At 37.0% G+C, this 25,360-nt stretch overlaps 1 protein-coding gene across 2 annotated transcripts in view; it reads right to left on the bottom strand.

The window, feature by feature from the left end:
* The window catches only part of LOC145689734 (Kv channel-interacting protein 4-like), a 794,874-nt gene that overhangs the window by 59,514 nt on the left and 710,000 nt on the right, over positions 1 to 25,360 (bottom strand). For both annotated transcript variants that reach the window (XM_081763935.1, XM_081763937.1), the window contains exon 5: positions 21,199 to 21,411. In XM_081763935.1, coding sequence (XP_081620061.1) covers positions 21,199 to 21,411 — 213 coding nt within the window. The remainder of the gene's footprint in view (positions 1 to 21,198; positions 21,412 to 25,360) is intronic.

The raw sequence follows: 25,360 nt of genomic DNA, 5'->3' as shown, positions 1-25,360 counted from the left end.
TCCATATCTTCATTCCACCAATTCTTTCATCATCATTCACTTTCTACTTGATTTATCATCCGTCTCCCTTAATCTAAAGGGCAATATCAAGGGAAGTTAAACTTAAAGATCTTATATAATTTTTTCCTCTATTTCCGAGGGTTATTCCGATCACATCTCTTCATACTTCATTGTGTAATAAGTGTAATACGATCATACTATAATGCTCATGTTGTGTTTTATACCTTATATAAATAATTCAGATTTATTCCCTTCATTAATGTTCAAATCTTTTTTATTTACAATAAAACTTTAGACTTTATGTAATATTGAAGAAAAGAGACGGTGGCTTACTGGTAATGAAGAAATACTCGAAAGAGTTAAGTGATTGGAGAGAAGAGAAACATAAAATCGAACATTCATGATTCGGATCAGATTAAGAAACTGTTATATAGAAGGTGTGGTTTAGTGAAGCGGTCAGAAATGTTAGAGCGACGTTCCTGAGGCATAACTCAGTAAAGTTTCGAGTCCCCTGAAGAAAAGGGAACGTTTTTCTTAACTATCCTTAACGTTTCTGCGTTCGTGTCTCTGTTGACTTTGACAGTAATCTGAAGTGCAAGAAAGAGTTTTTTTTAAAGCTCTAAAGCGCTTATATCTGGTGTAAGGAGTCCTGCATCAATCCCAGACCACACAAGTTTGTGGTGGACAAAATCATATCCACTCGATCCCAGGACATACAAGTTTGTGTTGGAGAACATCATATCCACTCGATCCCAGTCTATACAAGTTTGTGGTGGATAACATATCCACTCGATCCCAGTCTATATAAGTTTGTGGTAGACCACATCATATCCACTCGATCCCAGGGGCGGGCATACAAGTTTGTAGTAGACAACATCATATCCACTCGATCCCAGTCCATACAAGTTTGTGGTGGACAACATCATATCCACTTGATCCCAGTCTATACAAATTTGTGTTGGAGAACATCATATCCACTCGACCCCAGTCTATACAAGTTTGTATTGGAGAACATATCCACTCGATCCCAGTCCATTCAAGTTTATGGTGGATAACATCATATCCACTCGATCCCAGTCTATACAAGTTTGTGTTGGAGAACATCATATCCATATGCTCCTTAGAATTCTTCTATTTATTTCATATACGTATTTCACCAAATTCTTTCATGATAACTATTTACTTTCATAATATATCTCTTTAACCTTAAAAAGAGCATAATTGTGAGACGTCAAATTAAAAATTTCATTTTTTTTTAGCAATGCAGAACAAAAAATAAGAAGATATTAACAAAACAGTTAATAAGATAGAAATTTTATTCATGTTCCATAAAATGAAATGCGTTAAAACATGCTCAATTTATTTTCATTCATATCATTCAAGCTGTACAACTTTATTACACTATACATATTAATTTCATGATAAAGGTATTCTACCCGCAGAACATGTAATTTCTAAAAAAAGATGCTTTGTCTTCTCTTCATAACGGTGTATTGATAGAGTAATAGAGAATCATAAACTTAGCATGTCATACTTAAAAAAGCTGATGTTATATACTGGAGCTGTTGTTTGAAGCGTCGTTACAATGTGATTGATACACGCTGATCAAATCAGAGACCGTGATTAATATTTGTAATATATAGCACAGAAGTAACATGACACATATTGATCCATCTTCTTGTGAAAGATTCATCTACGGACTGTACTATACTCTCGTAGTTCAATGAAATTATCACTTACATAGACGCAATTAAAATGAAAAGCTACATAATGACTGATTGTTCAGTTAATTTATCATGATTAATAAATTACGTAATATCTACATCTATATGGATTTGTGTATGTGATGAATTATTATTATGCGAAATAACATCAATACTTTGACATTCATTTAATGAAAAATCAACCATATGATTAGTATAATCCTATAAAAAGTAGTTATTAAATTTAAAAAACTCAAAAGTAATTAATAATGGCTACAACCATTGAAACTTCTTGCAATACAAAAAGTTGTATGAAACATGGAATATTTAAACATGGAAAGAACTGATATATCTAGCTTAATGTGCGTTAATTAACCTACGTTGCCACTCACTTTTTCTTGACGCTTCCCTTTGTAAATCATGCAAACCCCATTCACCTCTCTTGGGGGACACGGTGGTTATATGTTAGACTGCTTACCTCTGGTATGTGGGTCCCTGATTCGATTCCCCGCCAAGTAAGTTTGTGGTTGACAGCATCGTGTCCATGGATTTTCTCAGGGTACTCCCGTTTCCTCCCACATTTTAATTCTACCAAATTTTCCATCATTATGCACTTATTTTAATCATCCGTCTCCCTTAGCCTAGAGGGCATAATCGTGTTGTGCTAAACTGGAACATTTTGCATTCACCTCTCGTTGGTTTAGCACAGGGATGGCCAACTCACAACACACATATTGTATTTGTTATGTACAAGTTATGTATGTATAAATGTGCTACTAGAGAGTTTTTGAACTGCCGTTTCCTTTACTACCCGTCTCCGCTCCCAATAAGAATGGAAAGCGTGTTAAGTTTTACAAGAAAAAGAAAAAAATCGTGTATTTTCATAGATAAAGTGGTTTCATTTTCCCACTTCATGTGTAATAGTTCCGTCTGGCAATACTAGGTGGTAACAAAAAGTTCCGACATTAGTACAGGAAGACTGAAAAATAGGACGATGCTGTAGTGGCAACCTTGCATGAAGGCCGCTGCTCTCTATAGTTGCAAGTTTATCCTTATAATTACATTATTTCCTTGTGCACTGCATGCTAATCAGATTAAGTAATATTTAATTAAGGGATGCCATGACGCAAGAATAATACTTTTAATGAAGCTTGGTACCACGAAGGCAGTTACTGCATTTCAGAACTATAGAGTTTAACAAGTACATATTGCTTTTATGACGATACATGTCAGGAGAACTTAGCGGGGAGGAAGAAGAGAGCGAATTAACATATCTGTTTAATTATCATTATAGTTAATTTAAGCTATCATAGCAATTAATTAACACTTTGAGGCTCAGGTGTCATTTCAGAATGCAATGAGTAACAGGTTAAAACACTTATTCCCACTTGGGCATAGGACGCGAACATTTTACGCCGCTCAAGTCAGCTTGGTTTGCAATGTGTTAATTGATTAATTAACGATGTATATTCACATAGAGGTAGCAAGGTTAATCCGAGGTTATGAAGGACTGGATTTACTATGGGGGGAGTTGAATACTGCGTAAGCAAAGAATAACGAGAGAAGACATAATGTTCGCATCTGAAATTATTTTACTTACATGAATAGCTATTGCAAACCAGCCACCGGGAGAGCAATCCAGCACAACTTACAGTTAGTGACGGTCTCAAGCTCGGATAAGTGGTCAAGGTTAGCGTCAGAAAGGGTACATGACTGTTAAAAATCTTACCAAAACCAACTTAATCTTGCCTCGGAAAAGGCTGTGGTGTTCCCTGGAAGCAACCCACAAGTGGCCTCGTATGTCTACTGTGAGAAATGAGCGAAGGCTACAAGTTGGTTAAAGAAGATGGTCCAGATGCGATTCGGAACTTCAAATGTAGAGTGAATCTTTAATGGGACCGGAAAAGGAAAGGAATGGCAAACCTAATTACAATAAGAAAAATACAAGCACTGTGTGATCAGGAAACAAGATAGAATAAGACGAAGAACCTACGAAGTAGGTAAAACTACTCCTAGGAAATAGGTAGGAAGCAGGTAGTATAGTGGAGCAAATCATCAAGATAGAAACGGTGCAGTAATTGTCCTGTGTAGTGAATTAAGTCAATGTATACTGGTGTAAATAGGAATGACAGAAAATGAGTGTCAAAGTATGCTTTGAAGGAGTGTTTAATATTTTGAGAGTGTTCACTCGCAAGTTGGATGTGAAGACCAATAAAATGAGCTCTCTGGAATGGATTGGAGCGAGAATTAACTAGTATACCAAAGGAAGAAAGAGTGATTCTGGGTAGCGAACTAAACTGACATGTTGGTACTAGAGAATGAACTGTATCTATAGGGATTCATGGGGGTTGGAATGTTGGAGAAAAGAATAGACAAGCGAAGGGAGGAACGTCAAATTTTTCTGCCTGACATCTGATTATGATATATGTAACACGTTCTTCCAAAAGAATACAAAGCAGTTAGTTACATATGAAAGTGGAACAAAGGAGCCAAAGAGATTTTCTCGTAAGTAAAAGACAACACTTGAAAATCACCAACGGAGAAACAGTTAAAAAAACAGCACAGAGTCCTAGTACTGGATTGTGAGTTCACCTGCAGAAGGAAAAGAATTGCCAAGAGAACTATAGAGTGGCCCAAAAGTAGGTATACATACTTACATATATATAACATACAGGAATGTATACCTACTTTTGAGCCACTCTGTACATCTCTGTACATGTAAGATGGGAGTTCAAAGAAAAAGTATTACAGAGAGTATAAGCCAAAAAAAAAAAAAAACACGAGAGAAAAACACTGAAGCTATTATACAGATAAGGTAGGCAGTATTAAGTAAGACTTGAGGGAAGTGTTCTAGTAGATAAAAATACATTTTGGTGGAATGAAGACATACAGAAAGATTTATTTCATTATAAAGCTAAAGAACAAAAACGGAGAAGTACTACAGGAAGAGTATAAAATCAAAAGAAGATAGGAAAACTACTATAGAAAACTGTTAAATAGAGAAGACTCAAGAGTGAACTTGGAGAAGGGTGTACCAAACTCAGAAGTTATAGACAACATAAGAAAAGAAGAAGTGATATTAGCGCTAAGCAAAATGAAAATTGACAAAGCAACTGACTCAAATAAAATACCAGTGGAAGTATGGAAATGCCTCGACGAAGAGGGAATAGATCTATTGTTAAATTTGATACAATATATATTTTTTCGAAGAAAGATTATATTGGTATAGCCATGTTATGAGAAGAACTGATGATTATGTCAGCAAGAGAGTAGGGTAGAAAGGAAGTTTGAAGTAGAAGGCAAATGAGGAAGAAGACCAAAAAGAAGACAGAAGGAACGACGAAGTTAGAAGAAAAGGGGTTAATAAAGAATGATGTTTGGGAGGGAGCAAGAAAAAAATGAATAATCAAAAAGTCGACCCCATATAAGCGGAATAAGACAGAGTAAAAGATAAAGATGACAATGAAGAAGTATTGAAATTCATTACGGTAAGTGAAAAAATAACAAAATGTAGTCTGCAGTAGAGTGGGGTCACTTGGGCGAGTTTTTTTTCCTACTGCGCATGCGCAAACCCTCGACGCTGATTGGCTGGCGCAGGTCACGTGACCCGGCCACGCCCCCTGACGCTGATTGGCCGGCCACGCCCCCTTGACGCTGATTGGTCGGTGCAGGCCACGCCCCTTCGCGCTGATTGGCCGGCCACGCCCCTTGACGCTGATTGGTCGGTGCAGGCCACGCCCCCGGCCACGCCCCCTTGACGCTGATTGGCCGGCAACGCCCCCTTGACGCTGATTGGTCGGTGCCAGTCACGCCCCCGGCCACGCCCCTTGACGCTGATTGGTCGGTGCAGGCCACGCCCCCGGTCACGCTCTTTTACGACCGCCATTTTAGGAGTATCTACCGCGCTGACTGGCTGGCAGCGGACACCCACCGATTGGCTGGCACCGGACACCCACTGATTGGCTGGCAGCGGACCCCCGCCCCGTTCACACCGATTGGCTGGCGTCGGACCTGGCCCCCTTGACGCCGATTGGCCGACCACGCGCACGGTCTGCGCAGATCGGTCGACGCCGGATCACCGCACCTGCCACATGCCACATAAGACTCGTTCCCTTTTATGAGCACTTTTAACATGGTAGAAATTACACAGAGACTACGAACACATAACATAGCACATATTACACAGAGACTCGTTCCCTTTTATGAGCACTCTTTTTAAACATAGCAGAGAATAATGGGGGAGTATTCGCCCTCCATTTTGAGACCAATTTTTTGACCTACTGCGCATATGCGCAAAACTGTTTCGATTTCGTCGTTAAAAAAATAACACACACACACACACACACACACACTTGATTGCTTATGCGCAGTAAATTTAAATTTCCAATTAATTACACATTGCACGCATGCGCAGAAACATAAAATAAGACATTACACTAGACTACAGCCTGTTCCAGTTGCAGTACTGGTTCCAGTTATTCATTCCCTAAATAACATAGTATACACCCACACTTGGTTGCGTATGCCAAATCCAATTTAGTAGAAATAACACGCATGCGCAGAAACATTTATATTTCCGATTCGACCATGCTGATTACAACTACCACACTTACTTTTACCAGGGTCTTATAGTTTATGTGGGATACGCCCTTTCTATGACAATTTTAACCGATTTGGATGAAACTCGGTATAAGAGGGTTTTCGAACATGTTGATTACGAATATCATACTTATTTTTACCTGGGTCTTATGGTTCATGTGGGATACGCCCTTTCTATGGTAATTTTAACCGATTTGGATGAAACTCGGCATATGGGGGTTTTCGACCATGCTGATTACCGATACCACACCTACTTTTACCAGGACTTCGTTTGTATGACACTTAAAACCTAATAACTCAAAAACGGGTCCACATATTGAGGTCGTGTTTCCACATTTAGTAACGGGTCACCAGCAACCACAAGTTCCAAAATAATGACCATCGAGGTCAAAGGTCAACCTACTTAAAACCTAATAACACGAAAACTGAGCCACATATTAAGGTGCTGTTTCCAAATCTAGTAACTGGTCACCAACTACTACAAGTTCCAAAATAATGACCATCGAGGTCAAAGGTCAACATACTTAAAACCTAATAACACGAAAACTGAGCCACATATTGAGGTGGTGTTCCCACATTTAGTAATTGGTCATCAGGTACTACAAGTTCCAAAATAATGACCACCGAGGTCTAAGGTCAACATACTTAAAACCTAATTACTCGAAAACGGGGTCACATATTGAGATGCTGTTTCCACATTTAGTAATTGGTCATCAGGTACTACAAATTCCAAAGATAGATTATTTTTTGAAGAATACGTTGTGTTGAATACGATCGTGAAAACCCTGTGTCACAGCGGCCAAAAATAACCCGAATATAGATTTTTTAAAAAATAAGCATTTTTTTTGAACTTTGTCAAAATTTTCGGTGGTGGTTTTGCAAAGTAAAATTCCGTTTTTTTTCTATTTACAGGTTTAGAAAGAATACGTTATTGGGAAAAACACTAATTGGTGTTCTATAGTTGGAACAGTCCCAATTACTTTTTTCTTGCAAATACCTGATTTTTCCGAGAAGAATTTTGCAAAAAAAATATAGCGTTACAGTGAATAATTGTTGAACGTTAAGAATAATAGGTTATTGGGAAAAACACTAATTGGTGTTCTATAGTTGGAACAGTCCCAATTACTTTTTTCTTGCAAATACCTGATTTTTCCGAGAAGAATTTTGCAAAAAAAATATAGTGTTACAGTGAATAATTGTTGAACGTTAAGAATAATAGGTTATTAGAAAAAACACTAATTGGTGTTCTATAGTTGGAAGAGTACAATTAAGATAAAACAGCAAGCATTAACGATTTTACAATATTCTAAAAGTTAGATAAACAGCAAAAAAAATGGAGCGATTTAATATAATATCTGAATCTCAGCAATATTATAGACAGTTTAAAGATAATGGGAATTTACTGACAATTGAATTAACTCCTCCCCCCGAGGGAGAAAACCCCCTTGAATGGGTAGAAAATGGTATTAATGATTTGGTACGGTATGTAATGAGAGGTGTGCTCCCTCATCATCGTGTAGGGTTGACTTTTATAAACCAAAATCACCCAGATAAACCATTCTATTTGTCGTTTCGAACTGCTAATAATATGACTGCTGAAAATGTGTGGGGTGCGTTAGAAAAAGTAATTCAATCCAATACTTCATTCTTATATCAAGATCGCTTTATTCTCTATTTTCACCACGTCGAATTACCTATTGGTATGGGACGGGTGAAACAGAATTTTTCTGACATAAACGAGTACATAAAACATAACAGAGGTATTATAGTCATTAAAAACCCTGAATACTATTGTTTGGGTCAAGCTCTGGTGGTAGCTATAGGGCTTATTGAACATAAAAATGATACAAAAGAAAGACATAGATATCGTGATCAATGCCCAAAACATATGTTTCAAAAGGTATCCGAACTAAGTGAAAAGGCTGGTGTTAGCCTAGAGAATGGCGGGGGGATACCGGAATTAAAAAAATTTCAGGCATATTTAGCGGACTATAAAATCACCGTGTATGATGGGTTATCGGGAGAAAAAATATTTTTTGAGGGTCACGGTCATGGCAAACAGATTAATTTGTTATATATTAACAACCATTATAACGTGATCACTAGCCTAACAGCAGCCTTTTCATGTGTTTACTACTGCGAAGAATGCCACAAAAAATTTCAGACCAAAGACAGGCACGTGGGGAAGTGTAAAGCTTTATGCAATAAATGCCAGAACAGACCACCATGCACAATTACGGAATGCAATAGATGTTTTTATGGGCCTCAGTGCCTCAAAAACCATAAGGCTTCATTGTGCGCTATTCTGAAGGTGTGTCCTCAATGTCGTAAAGCCTACGTCGTGAAAAAGGGCGGAATCCACATGTCTGTGGGGAGGTATTCTGCACAGGGTGTAATAATATGATGCCGTCAGGCCATTTATGTTATATACAACCCTGCCGAATGCGTACCCCACAGAAATGGCTATTAGTGTTTTACGATATCGAGTGCCGCCAAGATAAAGAGATAGCCGGTGGTATTTTTGAGCACGAGCCCAACCTGTTAGTCAGCCAACAAGTTTGCTACTGTTGTAGAAACAGTGAGACTGAACGGTGTGGTGTATGCGGCGATAGAACACATGTATTTTACGGGGACAAATGCATCGGCGAATTTTTAGACTATTTAGCACAAAGGCGTTCTGAAATAAATAAAATAGTCGTCGTGGCTCATAACGCAAAGGGCTACGACGCCCATTTTATTTTACGCGCAATGATGCTTCATAAAGAGTGGACGCCGCGAATTATTATGCGGGGGTGCAAAATTTTATCGATGGAGTATTTATATTTAAAATTTATCGATAGTCTAAATTCCTTGCCGATGCCTTTGGCCAAATTAGGCGACGCGTTCGATTTGTCCGTCTCGAAGGGTCATTTCCCTCATTTATTTAACGCAAAAGCTAATCAGGAGTATAGGTGTGCTTTACCGGGTATCGAGTATTACGATGTGGGGGGTTTGAAAAAGAAACAGAAAGAGAAGTTTTTGCGTTGGTACAATGAGGAAAAGGAAACACTTGGAGAGACGGGTTTCGTTTTAAAAGAACAACTTATAAAATACTGTATGAACGATGTGGACGTGCTGCGCAATGCTTGCGTAAAATTCATGAACGAGTTTGAGGCTATTTCTGGCGTCAACCCGTTCCTCGAGACTATAAGCATTGCCAGCGCGTGCAACTTAATGTACCGAAAAAAGTTCCTGCGACAAGACACCATTGGTATTATCCCGCATAGTGGCTACAGGTGGCGTGATAATCAATCTGTCGGCGCCGTTCAGTGGCTCGTGTACGAGGCCGACAGATTGAAAACACGAATCCAGCATTCTGGTAACGGGCGAGAGGTTGTGGTGAGAGGAGGGTATAAAGTGGATGGATATGCACACTATAACGGAGAAGAACACGTTTGGGAGTACCAAGGGTATCTATTTCACGGGTGTCGGGAGTGTTACCCCACAGGCCGTGACAACCCCATATATAATGACGCGTACACTACTTTCAATATGCGTTATGAAAGTAGTGTAAACAAAATTAATCGTTTAAAAGAGCTGGGGTATATAGTCCATGAAATGTGGGAATGCCGGTGGCGTGAGTTTTTAAAAGAACACCCACCGGTGAGTATATTTGTAAAAAACCACATCATGACTAAAAAAGCCCCAATTCACCCGCGGGATGCCCTGTATGGCGGTAGAGTCGACAACGTGAAACTCTACAGAAAGGCGAAAGAGGGAGAACGTATCATGTATACAGATATAATCTCCCTCTATCCTTACTGTTGTAAGGTGAAGAAATATCCTGTGGGTCATCCGAAAGTGTATGTAGGTGATGACGAGTGTCCCGATATTTCAGCGTTTGAGGGAATAATAAAGTGTTCGGTTTTACCCCCGGCCAATCTCTACCACCCGGTGCTGCCCTATCGGAGTGGTGGAAAATTATTGTTCCCCTTATGCCGAACGTGCGCGGACACTCTGAATGGAGAAGAAGAATGCACCCATTCGGAATGGGAAAGAGCTTTGACTGGAGTGTGGGTTGTAGACGAAGTGCGGGTAGCTGTCGAGAAAGGATATAGAGTGCTAGAAAAACAGGAGGTATGGAGCTATGAGGTTGTAATGTATGACGCTGAAAAGAAAGAGGGCGGTCTTTTCACGGAATACATTAACCTGTTTATGAAGATCAAGACTGAGTGTAACGGTTGGCCTGCAGGATGCGTCACCGAACAACAAAAAGACCAGTTCATACAGGAGTATTATGAGAAAGAGGGTATCCGATTAGACCGGGAAAAGATTATGCGCAACAAACCTAAGAAACGAATTTCAAAGCTAGGAGTAAACAGCCTGTGGGGTAAGTTCGCACAAAGAGAAAACATGGAGCAAATCGCTATCATTAAAACTCCCGAGGAGTATTTCGATAAATTAACAAATCCAAATATTGAGGTTAATTCGTGTATTCCAATCGGCGACAAATTCCGTGTGCTCAACTGGAGTGTTAATGAGAGCGTTATTGCTCCTGCTAAAAACATTAACGTGATAATCGCCGCATACACCACGACACACGCTCGCCTCGAGTTATTTCGTTATTTGGATTTACTTGGCGAGCGTGTGTTATATTATGATACCGATAGTATTATTTACACTCAATCGCCTGGTGAGCCACAGTTAAAAATAGGAGTGCATTTAGGGGAATGGAAGAATGAGTTGGCAGAATATGGTCCGGATGCATATATCGAAGAATTTTGTGCTGGTGGTCCCAAATGTTACGGCTATTCTGTTGTTAACACTCTTAATGGTAAAACAAAGACAGTATGTAAAATCAAGGGAATCACACTGAATAATAAAACATTAAAATATGTTAACTTTGAACAAATGAAAGATATGATTTTAAATAATTCGCCTTCTATTAGCGTTCCTCTCGGTCGACAAATTGTACGTACTAAAGATTATAAATTGATTACTAAGCCGGAGGCGCATAAAATCTATCAGGTTACTGCTAGTAAAAGGAAACGAATAGAAAATTTTGATACACTTCCCTACGGTTATAAAAGAAATCGAATAGGGTAAATACAGTATTAGTAGAAACGATAGTTTTTAATTAAGTAGAGAGTAAAAAAAATGGATAATCAAATTTTAAATCAATATTATTATTATTTCAATGAACTCGAGGTATGTGTTGGTCTAGCATACGATGATGAGGGAGAATTTTCTGTTATTATCACTTTACATAAGTACTCTGATTGTATTCGTCTTTCACCTGATGAGTGGTATACTTTTTTATCATATTATTCATATATTGAAAACTACTTTAATGCTGTTACAAATTCTTAATTGCCTACACAATTTTTCATTAGTGAAAATTATAAAATATCATTGTCAGATACTCTTAAAGGTATTCGTCAGTGTTTTATTCGCTCGTCAGATGACGATAGTAATGGTCAGGTAAATTTCTGTGTTTGTACATGGCGAAAACTCCAGCTTCATTTGCCGTGCATTCAGCGGACCATAATTACTTGTTCTCAATTATGTAAAGTTGTAAACATGCCTGAAAAGTAATAATAATAATATGTTATTATATTCATAATTATTTTGTGGTGTAACAGAATATGGAGTTTCAACACCCATTTACTTGTATTATAGCTGGCCCCACTGGGTGTGGTAAATCATATTTTGTAAAAGAGTTTTTAAAACATTATGCCGAAAAATGGAAAAATATAGTATGGTGTTATGGTGAGTGGCAACCTCTGTATGAAACTCTATCCTCAGGTTGTACATTTAAAGAAGGGCTCCCCAAAATAGATGATTTTCCAGCACAAGCTGGCTCCCATCTGGTAATTATTGACGATTTAATGCGAGAATGTGATACACGAATTGTTGACTTTTTTACTAAAGGTAGCCACCACCGAGATTTAAGTGTTATTTTTATAACACAAAATATGTTTCATCAAGCTAAAGGTATGCGAGACATATCATTAAATTGCCATTATATAATATGTTTTAAAAACCCCAGAGACCAGGCTCAAATTAATTATCTAGCACGCCAATTATATCCTGGTAACACAAAATTTGTACAGGAAGCCTATCAGGACGCAACACAAGATCCTCATAGTTATTTGGTTTTTGATTTAAAACAGGGCACTCCCGACGAACATCGTGTTCGAACAAAAATTTTCCCCTCAGATTCTTACAACTATGTTTATGTACCAGTAAAAAAAAATAATCTCAATAACTGATATATTTTAATACTCAATTTTAATATAATAGCTACAAAAAGAAAAAAATGATTAGCAAAGAGAGTGCACATTTACTAAAACTTTTAGCAAAGGCGAAACCCAAAGTACGCCAAGCAATTTTACAAAATGCTGATCCCGAATTAATTCGTTCTATTTGTGAATGTTCCTATAACGTATTACAAGGAAATGTTCCGTTAAATAAAAAAGAGAAAAATAGATTAAAAAGGTATAGAAAGGAATTGAGGTATTTAGCGAAAAAAGGTCCATCATTAAAACAAAAGAAAAAACGAATAATTGTACAAAAAGGTGGGTTTCTTACTGCTTTGCTTGCACCTATTATTGGAGGTATACTATCTACTTTAATTAAATAATTATGCAGCATGCACAAAAGCTTGTTTTAATTGCACCAGAAAAATTGCACCAATATCAAACTATATCTAATTTAGATGATGAGATGAAAAATATTTTAAATAATAAAAATATGAGTGTTGAAGAAAAATGGATACGCTATAAAGAGGTGTTACAAAAATATTTACACATTGTGCAAAAACCTACTGCAACAACATCAACTAGTGTTGGTACTAAGAAGGAGGAGGAGGAGGATGAGGACGATGAAATGCTATCTACTCTTCCCGAAAATTGTCTGCGTAAAGCAAGACCTTTATTACGTAGATTAAAATAAAATTCCAACATTCATTGGGATGACAATGGTAATGTTAATATTTATAATAAATTAATTCCTGGAGCTAATATAGTAGATCTAATAGCAGATTTTGTCAGGTATCGCAAGAAAAATATTCCCCCTACAGGTTGGGAACCCTTTGCTGTACTGTTAGCAAAATCCAATATACCTTTAGAGTATATAGGCAACCCACAACGTATAGAATATATTCGTAAGCTGACATCATCTGCTGCTGCTGCTGATCCAAAACAGGAAGAAGAAGAAGAGGAGGAGGAGGAGCCACCAAGTAAACGTAAAGTTGTCAACTGATGGTGTGATTATAAAATATGAAGAAGCTGGCCGCTATTTATTATAACCCTTCACACCCTGCCTCGTTTTCAACCGCAACGTCATTATGGAGAGCTGTGAAGAAATCTATTCCTTTACACAAAGTGCAACAGTGGGTAAAAGAACAGTCGGCTTATACTCTGCATAAGCCAGTACGTAAAAAGTTTCCACGTAATACCTATTTAGTGTTCAATATCGACGATCAGTGGCAAGCTGATTTAAAAGATATGCACAGTCTGCAGAAGTATAATGATGGTAATAGGTATATTTTAACAGTGATTGATTTGTTTAGTCGTTATGCCTGGGCTGTGCCTGTACGTACAAAAACTGGTGAAAACATTATAAAAGCATTTAAGCAAATATTTGCATCTACACGTCGTAGACCCTTATGTCTACAAACAGATAAAGGTACAGAGTTTGTTAATAGACCATTTCAGTTATACTTAAAAAAGCAAAATATTAAATTCTTCACAACACAAAACGCCGATATTAAAGCAAGTGTGGTGGAACGTTTTAATCGAACTCTTAAAGAACGAATGTGGAAATATTTTACAGCAAAGAAGACTTACCGATACATAGATGTGCTATCGAAACTTGTTCAGGCATATAATTCTAGACCACACAGAGCTCATCAATTACCACCCGCCAGTGTGAACCAGGACACTTTTCAACAAGTTTGGAATAAATTAATAAAACCGATGCCACATACTAACATTGCAAAATATAAAAAAGGTGATACTGTGCGCATTACTAAAGCAAAACGGCATTTTGAAAAAGGGTACAAGGAAAAGTGGACTGTAGAAATATTTAAAATAAAACAGGTGATACATAAGGAAAAGAAAGTGGTTTATGTGTTGGAGGACTTAAATGGTGAAGTAATTGATGGTACATTTTACGAGGAGGAATTACAAGGAGTGCCTCTGCCTAAAGTTTATGAAATAGATGAAATTTTAGAAGTTAAAGGTAAACGTGTACTTGTTCGTTGGCGGGGATATCCCCCTTCCTTTAATTCATGGATTCCTGTGTCACATTTAAAAAACATTTAGCCGCAATACAATATTATAAACAACTGTTATATCTCTGTATATAGGAAAAAATAATAATAATGAATGATCCATACTTTAAATACTATACTCACCAAGCAGGAGGTGGTTATAACGTGTATAGAGGTGCACCATATCAAGAAGGTTATGGTATTGGAAGTTTTTTAGGTGGTTTATTTCGAAGTGTATTTCCGTTAATTAAACAAGGAGCAAAAACTGTTGGTAAAGAATTGTTACGTACAGGAATTAATGTAGCTGGAGATGTATTAGGTGATAATAGACCTATTGACGAAGCTTTAACATCACGTTGGCAAGAAGCTAAAAATAATTTAAAAACTAAAGCTCAAAATAAAATAAATCAAGTGTTGGTAGGATCTGGAAGAAAACGGAGAAAAGTTCATTTTGCAAAGACGACTGGTGGTAAAAAGAAAAGGAAGAGTGATATTTTTGATTAATATGGAACAGACTAGCTTTTATCTTACACTACCGAGTAACAGTTCTATGGAGTATTTTCCACAAAATACTTTGTCATGTTATACTACCAAATTATATCATCCATTGGTGCTAGAGAAAGGTGAGTGGGAGACGGCAGTTGTTGAAGTACATTATACAAATTCATTTCAGAATGTTTCCAAATATACTAATAATATTTATTACCGTCTCATGAATACAAAAAGCTGGAACATAACTAAAATCTTACCAGGACACTATTATAATGTCGATGATATTCTATCTCAAATTAATCATAAAAGTGATATATTAAATTTACAATTAAAAGTTAAAGCATCAGTAAAACGAATTGAAGTCAGTAGAGTAATAAAAGATCAAGAGAGACATATAGAAGTACGTCTATCTCCTGAACTGGCCAGAATACTAGGTTTTGATCACATACAACAGGAAGATATTGCAGTTGTGCATCATGCTCGTTATCCACCTGATTTACAAAAATCGCTACCTACACTTATGTATATTTACAGTGATATTGTAGAACCACAAATGGTGGGTGACACAGTAGCTCCATTGTTACGTATTATAAATACAAATATTACAGAGTATGGTATTAATAATGTACATATTTTTGACAATCCTCACTATGTCTCCGTGCAACGTAAACAATTTGATCAGATTATTATTGATTTAAGAGATAGTACAGGTAATCCACTTCCTTTCCAACATGGCAGTGTATGTGTAAAATTACATTTTCGCAAACGTAATACGGTATTATAAATTTTACCATGTGTGAATATTAATAGAGAGAAAAAAATGCAGTGTGAGTGTATGAAATCAGAATTAGATTTATTTGCTGGTTTACCCACTCAAACCAGTATTATAGGTAATAAAATAGTTCCATATAAACCTGTGGCTTCGATAGCTGATAATGCACCAATAGAATTTGTTGTCCCCGGTCATGGGGATGACTATATTGACTTATCGCACACAATGTTTTATATTAAAGGTAAAATTACTAAATCAGATGGTTGTAATTTAACTTCTGCCGATAAGAAAATCGGCCCTGTAAATGATTTTCTCAATGCAATGTTCAGTGAATTGCAATTATATTTAAATAATCAACTTATTTCCTACTCTTCACACACATATCCATATCGATCGTATATTGAAAAACTACTAAATTATAATGCTGAAGCTAAATCAACGCATCTTCAAACATCAATGTGGTTTAAAGATCCTGCAGGACATATGGACAGTGTGACCGAAGCTAATGTAGGATTTAAACAACGTTTTCTTCTCACTACTTTAAGTCAGTCATTTGAATTATTGGGTTATATTCATGCTGATATATTTAATCAGGAGAAATTTTTACTGAATGGTGTACAACTGCGCATTAAACTAATTCCAGCTAAACCTACATTCTGTCTAATGGGTGACGCAGATGCTGATGGAAAAGTTGTAATTACAGATGCAACATTGCTTGTGAAAAAGGTTGATGTATCACCAGCAGTTAAAATAGCGCAAAATAAAGTATTACAAAATCCTAAATTTAGAGTAAAATATCCTATAACAAAAGTGCAAGTGAAGACTGAAACGCTGCCACAAGGAATTATGGATAGTACACTTCCAGATCTATTTTCAGGTCTAGTGCCTAAACGTATTATTATTGGTTTTGTTACTAATACTGCTTTTAATGGTACTTATCAGACAAATCCGTTCAATTTTCAGCATTTTAATATGTCATTTTTTACACTGTATGTTGATGGAACGCCTGTGCCTTCCAAACCATTACAACCTGATTTTGATAATAAGCTATATATACAAGCATATTCCACGCTATTTACAGGTTCAGGTATTTATTATTCTAATCAAGGTAATAATATTTCACTAGCCGAATATCCTAATGGTTATACTCTACTGGTGTTTGATTTAACTCCCGATTCTAGTGCTAGCGCTGGATTTCATACTAGCCCACAACGGCAAGGAAGTGTACGCCTAGAGGTTCATTTTAAAGAAGCACTGCCATCTCCTGTAACAACAATTATTTATGGTGAATTCTCTTCAGAATTAGAAATTGATTTCCAGAGAAAAGTATATATTAATTAAAGGGAAAAATGTTAAATACAATTGAGCTTTATGAAGCATTACAACAAAATTTGCCTAAAGATCATTTTATTGGTGTGTATGCCGCCGATGAGTTACCTTTGTTTATTCATACATTTCCAGCCGCCATAATTATAAATACTGATTCTAGTGATAAGCCTGGTGAACATTGGGTTGCTGTTTATATATCTAATATGTGTGTGGGAGAGTATTTCGATAGCTATGGTATACCTCCCTATATACAACATCATATAAGGTTTTTAAAACGAAACTGTCTGTATTATACATGGAATAATAGACGTATTCAAGGTGATTTATCTCAATTTTGTGGACATTACTGTTTTCTATATCTAGCATGTCGTGCATCTGGTTATTCACTGCACGATTTTTTAAACAAATTCTCACTCACCACTATTGATGCTAATGATATTATGCTTTATTCATTTATGAGAGTATGATGGTATTATTTTTTTAAACTCCACCATTGCCGGTCCCAAGCCCTGGATGAGAAAGGAGGAGGGTTGGGGGTGTTGCTACCCCCGTAAAAGAAAATAAGCCATACTCTGCGCTAGGATGAAGAATGTAATATCTGCTCTGCTATGTGGTTGTAAAGTGCTCATAAAAGGGAACGAGTCTCTGTGTAATATGTGCTGCGTTAAATAGGCGAATGAAGAATGTGATATCTGCTCTGCTATGTGTTCGTAAAGTGCTCATAAAAGGGAACGAATCTTATGTATTATCTGCTATGCTATGTGTTCGTATTCTCTACCACAATGTGGCATGTGCGCGGTACGTGAGTCCCGTGGGTGGAGGCCCGGCGCCGACCAATCAGCGCGGTACTCCTAAGCGTGACCAATCGCCGTTAAGGGGCGGGGTCCGGTGCCAGCCAGTCAGCGCAGTAGATAGGAGGTCGTAAAAGAGCGTGACCAATCAGCGTCAAGGGGCGTGGCCGGCCAATCAGCGCGAAGGGGCGTGGCCGGGGGCGTGGCCTGCGCCGACCAATCAGCGTCAAGGGGGCGTGGCCGGGGCGTGGCCTGCACCGACCAATCAGCGTCAAGGGGGCGTGGTCAGCCAATCAGCGTCAAGGGGGCGTGGCCGGGGGCGTGGCCTGCACCGACCAATCAGCGTCAAGGGGGCGTGGTCAGCCAATCAGCGTCAAGGGGGCGTGGCCGGGGGCGTGGCCTGCACCGACCAATCAGCGTCAAGGGGGCGTGGTCAGCCAATCAGCGTCAGGGGGCGTGGCCGGGTCACGTGACCTGCGCCAGCCAATCAGCGTCCAGGGTTTGCGCATGCACAGTAGGAAAAAAAACTCGCCCAAGTGACCCCACTCTACTTCTGCACCGTTAGAAAGAGGAGATGTGAACATTTGAGATGCATTAATCATACTTCTTCAATGTGGGCACGCTTACAGTCACACGGCGAAGATCTATAAGGTAATCTAGTTTCTATCAAGTGAGGTTGTCTATTAGACAAGAGTTGCCTACGACCTGTCTCGTCTCAAAAGGTATAAAAGTAATGTCTCGTGTCGGAAAATTTATGTTTCCATTGGAATAGCTCTATCTCTTCTCGTTTCTCATGAAATTCCTACGTACGGTTGATAGAATTTGACTTTCTAAGGCAAGATGTGGGGCCAAGTTTTTGTGAACAAGACTATACATGGAGGGAGCGTGACTAAAGATAACACGTAAACTACGCGACGTTAACCAACTCATAAAGAAAGAAGCCATAAACCTTCAGATCCGTCGCACAGAAAGGCTATATGAAAAAGTTATCTTTATACGTATAGCACGACCAATTCAGTGCTGAGGAAGAACATGATTCACACACTTTTGTGAACTAGAGAAAGGCGGACTCCAAACTGTATTCAGTTTAACTCATCTGCTCTGCCTAATAGAATGGAACAGGTAACATCCAATTTCCATATTCATAACATTTTTTTTTTTTTTTTTTTTTACGATTGTCCTATATAAAGGTGGATTCTTACCAACTGAGTAAGCAATTGAAAATCTGTGTCAATACCTTATTTAAAGCCTTTGTAATAATTAACAATAATAATAAATTATGGAACACTTGTGTATTTCAGTTTTAGTCGAATGCTTCCTTTTAAATTATACACTATTTATATGAAAAGAAAACAATTTCCTTTCCTTTGGCAATGCGGCAGAAGTTCTGCACATCAATTCAAATTGCTTCCAGCTAACAGTACGTGTTTATGAGAAAATCGCACGTGATGTGTTTCCAAGCTTGATAGCATAAAGGGAGAGCAATGAAGAAAGAGAGACAGTAAGCCACCCAGAACATTAAAATGACAATGTAAATCTATCGTATACTATTATATCACTTCCCCCTCCTATAATACTTCGTCGCTCAGAAACAATATAGCATTTGCTTGCAGATTGCCAGTGTTCGTATTTTCAATTAAGTAACAATATTTTATCCATAATCTTTCCTCCCCACATTTATTGCCAAAAGAAAGTCATTATTTTGTAGTTAAAATGCGAAAATAGAGAGAATGGAAAAGGAATGAAAACTTGACGTGCTGCAGTAGTTTCCAGATTTATCAATTACCAATTAACTACCATGCTCTGTTGTTTTATCTGCTCCTACCCTTCACGTGTTTGATGACGGTAACACCTGTAGTTCTGGTATTCAATAGTATTCTGTTGAAATGGCACCATTGATCATTTAATGAAACGTTTATAGCAGATGGGAAGGTTAATATTAACCGTGTGTATATGTGTGTGCTTATCATAAAAGCCAAAATTGTCTTGTGTACAAGGCCGTGTTAAAATATAGTAGTGTAGCAAATACGGTTAGATAAGTTAGTACACGGGTTTCAATTTTCTCCCACAACCTTTTATTATTATTATTATTATAAGATTAGAAGGTCTTGTTATATAGAAATATAACAATATAACGTAAGACCACACTAATTGTGGTCCAAAGACCAATACAGTGTTCTCTATATATTTTGTCTGTGTGAACGGTGTCATATGGTCCAGGCAGCCAAGAGAAGGCTATCACAGAGCTTGAGGCAAGCTAAGTGATAATAGTTTAGGAATTCTCAGCGCTCCAGGCAAGCAAAGGGAAGTTGAGACCCCGCAGAACTCCAGGCAAGCAAAGGAAGGTTGGGGCAAGCTAGAATTTCTCAGTGCTCCAGGTAAACAAAGAGAGTGGTTGAGTTCACACAGAGCTCCAGGCAATTTAAATGGACAGGATACCTCAGCTCCAGGCAAGCTAAGACGCTTGGATTAGGTTATATCTCTCAGAACTGCAGGCAGGCTGAGAGAGGGGGATGACCAATAGAAACTGATGCCGATAAAGGTCTTACAGAGTGTTTTATACTCTATTTTGGACAGCGGTGGCGCTAATGTTCCTTAGTAATAAAAGTTAGTGAAATCTCGGCCTGTATCTGAAGATGTAAAACTTCAACTGAGATTAAGAAACAATTTATTGATTGAGGTAATTAGTCTCATTAATATTGTTTTGTTCTTGTGCAAATATATTCTAATGGTGGGTATTACTAGTATCAAATATAAGTATAATACGGACATAACTATGACTATTATGGTAAATAGTAAGATAACTTAAAATTCTCCTACACAATAAGTGAAAGCAGCACAATAAGTGTAAAATTTATGTTAAACTACTGAAAAAATTTTGAGGGCCATTTTCTTTCCAAAGTTATAGCTACTCGGAAATAATACCTTTATCATAGACGTTGCCATAAATATTCAGTACCGAAGTGCAACATTTGAACTTGATCAGCTTCTTGAGCTTTTTAAGTTTCGAGAGTAGTTAAGGAAACGCAAAATAAGAGTCAGCTCTACCTAACCCAGTAAAATTTGTAGGGAGGCATATTATTACATAAAAAGGCTAAGTACATCGTTATGTTAACACATTTCGCTAAAGGATTATCATATTTATTTTCGATGCGCTTAAAAATTACATACAGGTAAGAAATGTAAGTAACCTTATTGTTTTATTTAGCTTTAAATGTATTTCCAGTGGATTGTTATCTTTCAAAATGCATCACTTACGTGGAAGATTTTCTCGACATGTTCCTTGGCGGAATTCTCTTCAACTTGCGGCTCAGTAGATCTCCCAAGCATCTCGTAAATCGAAGTCACAACCTCCAGCATCTCGTTCTTTGTGATTAGTCCGTCTTTGTCGAGGTCGTAAAGACCAAAGATCCACTGCAGCTTCTCTTGAACACTTCCTCTAGAGACTTTGGACAAAATTCCCAGGAAGTCCTGGAAAGAATTAAAAAAATGAATTAATCAGATACCGTGTCAAAAGAAAGAAGTATCACTGTCACAGTGTACACTACGTGAAGAAGTTTGGTTTGGTTTTTGGTCAAAAAACTCCTTGACAAGCTAAATTTTTACCAAGATTAGGCTAAAATATTAATAGGCATTTTATCTCAAATTAAATAAAGTATACTTTAAGATGAATGAATATATGAAAATAGAAAATATTTAAGCCTTTAAATTTAACGAGCAAAAAGTCATTTAGTTCCATCTTAGCGTTGTATTCCGCGGATAGTTTAATATTTTCTATCTTGAACGTTAGACTAACCCGCCAATGTAAACAGTACCACGGTAGTCTATCAAGGATGCTAACCATAATTATTTCCATTGGAATACATGGAAAACAGATTTTCGATTATCCATACCTTAGGATAAAAAGGATGAATCCCTAATCCCTCTATCAACGAACTATATATATATATAGTTCGTTGATAGAGGGATTCATCCTTTTTCGTTTCAAAATTGCCTACTCTCGTATAGACCCTATGTATTGCTTAAGAAAGATACTCTGATAAAGCAAATTTCCGACCCAAAGGTTGAAAAGAAAAGAGAAACATGTAACACTTTAGAAATAATTATATCCTTCCCATGCAGTAATTCGTTTCTGATTATTATCTATTACCCTTTTTGTTCCTATTATTATTTGTTTTTGTTATGACCTATTACCGTATTGCAACACTATTACTGTTTCAACTCTGCAGTGATCAACGTTAAAATGTGAAACGGTTAATTTCTACTACTTTTGGTTTGAAAATATCATCTCCATCGACGCATTGTATTCGTAACTTTTGACTGTGTACATTTTCCCCTAAATTTGATGGTGATCTATAAACTAGTTCTTGAAAGTTTTTACTTTTGTCCCCAGGGTAAATACACAGGCCGGTAGCCAGCCCAAAAATGTAAAAGGGGCCGGCTAAAGTTAGGGGGGGCCCGATCCAATAATATTATAGTTCATCATTATATTATAGTTCATTTGCAAGCCTACCGTGAAAATTTTAGGGGGGCCTGGCCCCCTCTAGACCCCCCTGGATACGGGCCTGTAAATACAGTATATAAAGAGGTTTTGGTTAACCAAACTTCTTTAAAAATAGAAGTTCTGCAAGGTTATGAGCCCAAATCAGACCTGCTTTTATAAACGCTCGGTTGGTTGGTACGCTGGGCATATGTGGCCAGAGGTTAAAAATGGTTTAATACAACAGCGCGCAAAGGAGGAAAAAAATAAGAAAGATAAGGAAATAAAAAAGAGAGCATGCAAAAGAATCATTTTAAAAATTCTATATTATTAAGGCTTAACAATGGAGAAAATGTTTAAAGATGTGACATATACCAATTGACAGATTTATTATATTGAATAAAATGATATGGGTAAGTGTAAAAGCTCATATACATCGCTTTCGAGAAACTGGAAAAAGACAAATTTTTATGTAAAATCTAAAAAAAAAAAAAAAAAAAAATTAACGCTGTACTAGGACCATACCTCTTATTAAGGTGAAACAGACATTGGGATATACATTAATTAAGCCATTCATTATGGTTCTACCACGATGACAATGCATAGTATACGATTAATGAGATATGGCCTAAAAAGAATAATCAACTCTTAAATTTTAATTTCTATTTAACTAAAACATTATCCAAAGATAAGACGTAATTCAGTCTATAGATCACATCCAGCTGAACAAAATAACATAGTTGTATGTAGGTAATTTCTCATATATTTATGTTACAATCTCTCATTTCCTAAAGAGAGAGAAGATAAAACGATCTTTTGTGACGCTGAAAAGTATCGGTACATCGTTTGTTGCTAGAAATTTTTGCTCTGCTGGAAGAGATTATTGTTTATTTACGTATTGTGTATATATATATATATATATATATATATATATATATATATATATATATATATATATATAGTAAAATGCACTGTTAACTACTAGATTGTATCTATTGTCATTTTATCTTTTCCTATCCGAGAGACATCTCATATACTACATGCAACTGAAGTTAAATATGATAAACACGAAAGACGCAAGATCTTACTCTTTCAGCGAACTGTATCAGCAGCATAGTGGCCGTGGGGTAATGGATTTTTGGCTCTTGTAACGTAGCGAGGGAGTTTGATCTTAGGTGAGAGATAGGTGTATGATACAACATTTCTAGCAGGTTACGTGTGCGGCTCACTCACTCCTCTTCTTCAACGGCTTTCTCAACACTACTTGTTGCTTTCATGCCAAGGAGATCAGCAATTTAAAAAAGAAAAAAAAATATTGTTGCAAAACGTTACGGTAACAACTAGTGGCGGATATAGAAAGAAAAAACTGGGGCAAAGGAAAAGCTAGAACCCAGATTATGATAGGTATATCATAAGTTTACTATAAATTTTCAAAAATATATAAATAATAGCTTAAATTATAGTTATTTTTCTCATTCAAAACACTGGGAGGGCGTTGGACCTGGGCTAGATATGCCACTGGAACAACCCAAGTATTTTTCTTTTTCTTTTTCTTTTCCTTTTATTTTATTTATTTTTTACGGTTGTTTGTAGTTCCCAATAGTCTATTTCTTACAATTACTAGTCCTTGTAATACTAGTGTAAAACTTTTTTTTTTTTTTTTTTTTTTTTTTTTACAATTGTATATACCATAAAATTACGACAAATTAGAAGTATTACCATTAGAACTTAGAAATGACTTTTACTATTATTACAGTGTTTCTGGTTTATATATTTTTCGATTTGTAAGAAACATTACAAAACTAGTAACTTTGAGAAATAAGCCCCGAATTGGGCGTACCATTGCTGTTATTATAAGGGCTCAAAGTTCATTGTAGAGAAGGGCGAGTGTTCATAGTGTGCCCACGTGACTGTTGATGTCAAACGTGGGTCTGCCCTAAATATTAGTTAATGAACTGGATACTATCTTCGAGGGCAGTATCTTATATATAAGACAAAGAGCCAATTGAGATTATAAGATTATTGCTTGCAAATTTTCCTGACGTGAGATTATCATCGCCTTACTACGAAACTACATGTACTGTACATTAGAAACGTCGTTTATTCAGCAACTATAGTTCACGTAATTGTTAGTATTAAACAATATTTAGGTACTGTCTACACAACACATGAATTTGAGAAGCCAATCTGTCCCCCTTCCTATTTAGTATTCTAATCTGTGCTAGAAGAATTTTGATCTGAGAGTTTGCAAAATCCAGCAAAGTAAAAATGTAAGAAACTAAAAATAAGCTGTCTTTCTCTCAAGTCCAGGCCTAAGCCTTTTTGTCTGTCTCTTTTGCTCATCTTTATGGATGGTCATGCACGAATGTTGGTGAGATGATGATGATGATGATTACTACTAAACTGCTACTACTACTACTACTACTACTGCTGCTGCTGCTACTACTACTACTACTACTACTACTACTACTACTACTACTACTAATAATAATAATAATAATAATAATAATAATAATAATAATAATAATGAAAACTAATATAAAATATTGAAAAATTGCTCTGCTGGTTCACATATCTGAATAGAAGCAAAAAAAAGGTGACGAATGTAGACATTGTGTAAATTAGTCCAACCACTTAATCAATGGTGGAAAGGTTCTTTATCACCCATTCTTTTCTCTTGCCATTTCTGCTGAATTTGATGGCAATTGAACCAAGACTCCATCGGATGTGAATGAGTATGCATTGTTCGTGTGTGTGTGTGTTTGCTTTCGGGTTGGTACTATTTTTTTTTTTACCTCGTTTTCTTCTCCGACCGACAGGACCCAAATGTTTTCGGATGCCGATCAACTAAATTCCCAACTGAACTGCACAGGAAAAAGACGAACTTGCTGAAGTGGAAAAGTCAACGACTCGTAACTAACAAGAAAGCCTTCTTTCTTC

This window comes from Thermobia domestica, chromosome 1, assembly GCF_964235325.1.
Source record: "Thermobia domestica chromosome 1, izTheDome1.hap1.1, whole genome shotgun sequence".
NCBI classification, from domain to species: Eukaryota; Metazoa; Arthropoda; class Insecta; order Zygentoma; family Lepismatidae; genus Thermobia; species Thermobia domestica.
Note: the sequence above shows the minus strand (reverse complement) of the source record. Positions and strands in the feature narration are given on the sequence as shown.